Here is a 6,927-nt window from a genome sequence, read left to right on the forward strand (position 1 = left end):
TACTACTATCCCTGTATGGATGTGATATTATTTCTATCTTTGTTGTCAGTCTGGCTCAGGTTAAACTCTTTGTGAAACATGAACAAACACAAACAATGAACGCCCCGGAACTTTTGTTTTTTTTATCCAGTTTGACAGTCAGTTATAACGGAAAAAGAACATAAATAATCTGGGAAAAGACAAGACACAAGCTAAGCAAACAGAAGTCAACCAATGGCACTAGAGATGTTACAGTAGCTGTTAAACAGCAATCTACACACCCTTTACATCCAATAACCCTCATTTACAATACGCTACAATAACACTTTCTCGTTCTCGCTTGTCCCTCAGTGGGCTCAGCTGGCTCTGATTCAGAGTGATTATAGTGTGGGACGGAGGCTCTTAATGTACCCAACTGTAGCTTTGAATGTTTTTGCCCATTTACCCCAAATAATGAATGTTTTACACCATCAGTTTCCATTAAAGGCGCGTGATAGCTAACATCTTCCATTACATTATGTAAAACAACCACATGAAAATATCTTGTTGGTATCCGTGCAGTTTAGTGTCCCAAATTCCCCGTAACGTAACCCCATTTGTACAGGTCCTGTCCCCTGACCAATCGACTATCCTTACCTTAACCACTCGAGGTCAATTGCCTAACCCCAACCAATCGAGCTGCTTCGTAGGGCAGGTCTTGGTGTGGCCATAGTGGAATTTGGGACACTAAACTGCTCGTAAACCGTAAGCATCATTGTTTTAGCAAATCCATTTTTTTGTTGGTTATGAACAACATGAACTTCTTAAATAATGAAGTTTAATTTTGTCTCATCGTAAAAGAGCTGTACAAAACCTTTGCAGAAAAAAAATAAAAAAATAATGGTTGATTTATTTTAAATCAGGAATTACCTGATCAAAGAACAAGTAATCAAAACTACAAATCCAACCAGACTTTAGAAACCAGCTCCAGGGACTATAGAGCTGAAACTATTAGTTGATTCATCGATTAGCTGATTGACAGAAAAACTATCTGCAACAATTAGGTGATAAATACATGTTTCAAAAGAATTTTCAAAGCAAAAATTACGAAAAACCTCCTGTTTCCAGATTCTTGAATGTGAGGATTTTTTTTTTTTATAACGTTTTATATCGTTGAAAATGTAGCATCTTTGTTTCTGGGCTTATGGTTGAACCCCCCCCCAAAAAAACAACCCTGCCTGGAAGGTACAACAGATCATTTCCCCCCTGTCCAACAACAGCAACAGAACTAATAGTGCTCTCCAAACTGTCCCCCCCCCTTCCCCCCCGTCTGTGTCCTCCCGGGCGGCTCACAGAGCCAGCTCCTGCAGCAGCCTCTCCTTTTCCCGCTGCAGCTCCACGATGCTCTGCTTGTTCTGCTCCAGCCGGTCCTCCAGCCACTGCAGCAGCGGCCCGCTCACCGCCGACATCTGGCTGCACAGGTTCTTGGTGAACACCGAGCCGTTGTGGATCTTGGTGACGGGGTCCAGGTGCGCCAGGCTGTGGATCTTGCGGTAAGTGTCCTGCTCCTCCTGACACAGGATCCGCGGCAGCTCCACGGCCGACTCCAGGCACACCTTACCGATGGCTTCGCGGGGCACGACGTGGACGGGTATCTCCACGCGCTCGTACTCGGAGCCCTTCTGCGCCTGCACGGACTGGAAGCAGGTGTACAGCACCCGACCCGTCTTGGTGTTCTTGTCCTCTATGAAACAGGAAAAAATGAGACCCACAAAGCACTGGTCCAGCATCTGGTACATGGCCTGGGTCCTCACGTCGACGTGGGAGGGCCACACAGTGATGTGCGGGTGGGAGTGGTACCAGCCGACCACCCGCAACGGCCTGCCGGTGATGTCGGCCAGCCTCTCCGCCTCCGTGGAGGCCGCGGACAGCTGCTCAGGGGAGATCTCTACCCGGTCCTTCCTCTTGTCCGAGCGGCGGAGGATGATGACCGAGTAAATATGGACGATACGGGTGACTTCCACTTCTCCGATACACAAACCCATCACCTCTTCTTTTTCTGTGCTCAACGCGTGATTCATACACACCAGAAAGGCGTCTGACTCCAGGTGAACGGCGCTCACTGCCATATTGTTTTACAAATGAAGTCGTCTAGGTGCGAAATACGAAAACATAAACATAAACAGGAGCAGCAGCTTCACTTCCGTGTTCAGAAGTGCTGCACACAAACATTCCGTGTTGTTGCAGCCGGGCTCTTCCATCGACTGAAGGTTCCGCTTATTTTGGTTATGAGGTTATTTTGGTGAAATAGGTTCTGTCCGAATCCACTGTGATTCGAATATAATAAATGAATGGTTATCAAAATAATAGGCTACATTACAAACGTACAAATGTCAAATCATGCATTCAAACGGCAAAATGTAGCCTACTTGAGTAACACAAGTAAAAGTCTTCATTAGGCAGCACAATAACCAATGCCGTTGTCATATTATTAATGCTATTATGATTGTTATTAATAAAGTAAAGCATTAAAATGTACATTTTAATGTAGTCGGTTCAGCCACTGTTGAGTAGTATAGCCTACATTGGCTACTTATAGTGTGTTGTATGTACAATCTACTGTCTAAGCTGTCAAATATATATTTAAATATTTTTAAAAGAATGCTATATTTGCCTCTGTATGCAACACTTGAAATGCAACGATGCATCTGTAACGTATTCCCTTTTTGTAAATGTGTGAATGGACAATATAAAATTTATTTGCAAAGTGCTTTTCATCACAATTACATTGATCATAAACCAGATTTATATAAAAACAAAATCACAAAAATATAAGTTTAATCAAAAGTAAATAAATACCATGAATACCATGAACCATTAATACAGAGCCATACAGTGCAATACATCAGATATATCATGACATCATGTGACTGCCTTGTGTATTAAGGCCAGAGTTACTTCCTGTGCACAATAAACAACTGATGAAGGTGTATGGATGAACACTGAAACGGCTTGTATTTTATATTTTGAATTCATGTGTTTTGTTTTAACTACAATTACCTGGATGCGTAAATGAATCGCCATAGACATAATACATCAGATAAAATAAAGGAACACAATAAGTAAGGGTGCAATTTATAATATAATTTATATACAAAATAGTGCAATAAGTGCACTGGCTTTGCTCTGCCCTTCAGCTACAGTATATATTTGGTACTTAAGGCTACTACTTTTGGAATGTAGTAACGAAGAATGTATTGAAAGACAGCAACTCTGAACTTTCATTGATTGGAGTAAAGATTAGAGTATAGTATAGTGAGTTTCTGCAAACATACGAATAAATCACATCTAACTGTGTCTTGGATGACTGTAAATGCAACCATACATTAATTGGTGATTTTTTTCCCCCTTCATAATAAAAATGTACTGGAACTAAACATTACTCATTATACATTTGATATGCATAAACATGGTAGAGAAAGACAGCAATCAGATTGTTTCTAACCCTTCACATAAATCCAATGGGCCATATTTTGGCTTCCCAAAGGAAGAAGAGCACCGGCAGTAAACATTGCTTCCTGAAACACTTAATGTCTGTTGACACATAATGGTCACATGACATGGTCATATCACATCCAAAAGAAAAAGCAATGCCTGTTCTTAATCATTGTCGTGAGGCGAGCTGAATCACTGTGGTTATTATAGTAAACTGAAACTAAATAATCAGTGAACAATATTGTTAGTAAGCTGAAACTAAATACAAACTTAAACCTTTATAAAAAACTCAAACTAAACTGAAACTATATTGCCTAGTTAAAAACTCATAACATAACTAACTAATAGAAATGAATCATTTCAGTTTTAGTTTTTTAGCTATAATGTTTCACTACTTAAAAAGGATACAGCATGATTTTTCGGTCAACTCTCGTGACATTAAACCACAGAAATTGAACGGACTTGACACTTGCTGTGTAGCAATTATTTCATCGGACAAAAGTAGCCCAAAGATGAAACATTATGGCTATTTTCCAACCATGTATTATATGTAGCTACATACTTCTGAGACATTGAGTCAGAGAAAAGTGACCCAAGCTGACTCGAGAACTCCAACACTGCCTACTACACACAAAAGTAGTCAGAAACTTCATCCAACTTCTGAATCCTATTTCATGAATGCTTGAGTCGGAGTCTAAGTCCGAATCACCAAAGAAGAGTCAGAGTCCGAGTTGAGTCACCATTACCTGAGTTCAAGTCAGAAAATAGCTTTAGCCCAGGACTCGAGTCCGAGTAATCCACCATGGCCTACTACAAACAAAAGTAGTCAACTTCCGAGTCCTATTTCATGAATGCTTGAGTCCGATTTCATGAATCCTTGAGTCCAAGTTTAAGTTTAAAGGTGCCCTGCCACACAAAACCGTTTTTACTTGTATTTTTTTTTTGAAATATGTTAGGTCCATATGTGTTTGTGTTATGTCGTGAATGTGAAAATGAACTGCTACCTCCTCTGTCAGCTCTAGCCACTGAAAAGAAATAAGCGGAGAAATCAGGACAATTACAAAAGCTGGTCAGTCTGACGTGGTGTTGCCTGAGCTCATTACTATTCATGAGCTCGCCCAGTTACGCTGGGTAAAGGATGCTAATAGCCAGGCTCTCATTGGCTAGCAGTTAGCCAATCAGAGTCAAGCAGCTTAGCTTGTTGAATATTAATGAGAACTGGCACAAATCTTCCTGCAGGCTTTCTATACCATGCTAGAATGGCTTGAAACAAGGTAACCAAAGCATTTTTTTTCACAAAAAATACATGGTCACAGAGTCCATGGTAGAACTTCAGACATTACTACAAAGTAATGAAATACGTGTGGCAGGGCACCTTTAAGTTTATTATAAGGATCCCCAATAGCTGACACCTAGACGACCAGCTAGTCTTCCTGGAGTCCAAAACATAAAATCCAATGATCGAAGTCATCAGTGTGCAAGTCCAAGTCGAGTCACAAGTCCAGAGAATAGCAACTTAAGTCAGACTCAAGTCCAGGACTTGAGTACTCCATCACTGCTGCCTCCTAACTTCTATCTACTCAAGCTTAGAGAACATAGCAGCAGAATCATTACTATATGTAGCAAAAACCCCCAGTGCTGGATAGAGCGGCTGAGTGAATGTGGTCTGGACTCTGTGGAGGAGAGTCATGGATTCAGAGACGCTGTAGAAGGACAGAACACCTCCCCTGTGATCCAGGTACACTCCTACTCTGGAGGACTGAGGGCCTGAGATAATAGTGGTAATACTGTTATGTCTGAACTCAAACCTGTTTTTGAAACACTCTAATGCCCAACACTTGTCATCATTTCCGAAACCACTTTTGTACCCTGTTCTGCTGATATCCCTGTATGCAACTGCTACTGAAACTTCATATCCGCTCCTCTCCACCTCCCAGTAATGACGTCCGCTCAGACTCTCTCCACTCAGAACTTGAAACATGTCAGTAAATCTGTCTGGATGACTAGGATACACCTGTTTTCCACTCATCACTGTTGCTTTTGTGTCCCCTTCAGATAATAACAACCGTGTGTTTGCTGTGTTTGGATCCAGTCTGGTTTGATGTGAATACTGTAAGAATTCACCTCTGGTTTTTGGCTCCGCCTGTGGCAGTAAAACATCCGCTTCAGGCTCGGATATCTTGGTCCACACGTCGCTCAGAATGTCCTGTAGTTTATCTCTGACTTCCGACACAGCTGCTGTCACATCCTCAAAGTATTGCATAGGGCAGTTAATGCTGGGCGAGTCTGTAGTTTTCCTAAGACATGACAGCGAGGAGTACTTCTGTAGAAACTCGGTGTGGTCCTTTCTGTGCGAGAGCTGCTCCAGCGCAGCGTCTTTCCTCCTCAGTTCGGTGATCTCCTGCTGCAGCTTCTCCTGAAGCTCTTTGACTCGATTCACTTCAGTTTTCTGATGACATCTGATCTGCTGCGTCACATCTGAGCTTCTTTTCTCAATGAGACAGATGAGATCTGTGAAGATCTTCTCGCTTTCCTCCACAGCTTCATCAGCAGAGTGATTGATGGCCTCCGCCTCCTGCCGAAGCAGCTTCACTTCTTTCTCTCTGTCCTGGATTCTCTGCTGGATCTTTTGCCGACTCGTTCCGAGCTCTCCCTGCTTCTCAGTCCTTTCTGTTAAAGCCAAGACTGTGTCGTGGCCTTCATGTTCATCCAAGGAGCAGTGAATACATATACATTGCTGATCAGTACGGCAGAAAATCTTCTTCACCTCGTTGTGACGAGTACAGATGTTCTCCTGGAGCTTCTTGGAGGGGTCGACCAGCTTGTGTTTTCCAAAGGCAGGGGATTCATAGTGAGGCTGGAGGTGCTGCTCACAGTAAGAGACCAGACACTGCAGACAGGACTTGAGAGCTTTCAGCTTTCTCCCAGTGCAGAAATCACAGGCCACATCTCCAGGTCCGGCATAGCAGTGATCAGCCGGAGCAGTTTGGAGTCCTGTCTTCTTCAGCTCCTCCACTAAATCTGCCAACATGGTGTTTTTCACCAAGGCAGGCCTCGGTATAAGGAGCTGTCTGCACTGAGGACAGCTGTAGATTTCCTTCTGATCCTCTTCATCCCAGTTCCTTTTAATACAGCTCATACAGTAGCTGTGTCCACAGGGAATAGTCACTGGCTCCTTCAGTAGATCCAGACAGATGGAACAGCAAAGTTTTTTACGATCCATTAGGGTTTGTTGCTGCGCCATTTACCCTCGAAGAGACGGTGAATGAGAAATAGTTTCCCTTTCTCACACAAGACAAAAACTGAGAACTGATCCAAACGCTTTCTGTAGTTCCCTTTCTTTATGTTTGCTTGCTGATCTGCAGTGAATGGGGATTCCCTTTTACAACATGATACACTCAGGCTACACTCATCTGTACACTGGTAACTCTGCGAAAGATGCAGGGAGCAGGAAATATCTGGACTAAATGGGAC

The 6,927-nt window shown here is 42.7% G+C and overlaps 2 protein-coding genes across 2 annotated transcripts; both read right to left on the reverse strand.

Moving 5' to 3' along the window:
* Window positions 1-107: 107 nt before the first annotated feature.
* Window positions 108-2,200, reverse strand: brcc3 (BRCA1/BRCA2-containing complex, subunit 3). Its single transcript, XM_078271166.1, has one exon. The coding sequence runs from the start codon at window positions 2,085-2,087 to the stop codon at window positions 1,308-1,310; it is 780 nt and encodes a 259-aa protein (XP_078127292.1). The 5' UTR covers window positions 2,088-2,200; the 3' UTR covers window positions 108-1,307.
* A 579-nt stretch (window positions 2,201-2,779) lies between these two features.
* On the reverse strand, window positions 2,780-6,927 carry LOC144531181 (E3 ubiquitin/ISG15 ligase TRIM25-like). Its single transcript, XM_078271165.1, has one exon. It carries the CDS (start codon window positions 6,695-6,697, stop codon window positions 5,030-5,032), a length of 1,668 nt encoding a protein of 555 aa, XP_078127291.1. The 5' UTR covers window positions 6,698-6,927; the 3' UTR covers window positions 2,780-5,029.

This window comes from Sander vitreus, chromosome 16 (assembly GCF_031162955.1).
Source record: "Sander vitreus isolate 19-12246 chromosome 16, sanVit1, whole genome shotgun sequence".
NCBI lineage: Eukaryota > Metazoa > Chordata > Actinopteri > Perciformes > Percidae > Sander > Sander vitreus.

Bases quoted from the DNA above. Each gene is read 5' to 3' on its own strand.
- brcc3 (XM_078271166.1), bottom strand. From the start codon at position 2,087: ATGGCAGTGAGCGCCGTTCACCTGGAGTCAGACGCCTTTCTGGTGTGT.
- LOC144531181 (XM_078271165.1), bottom strand. From the start codon at position 6,697: ATGGCGCAGCAACAAACCCTAATGGATCGTAAAAAACTTTGCTGTTCC.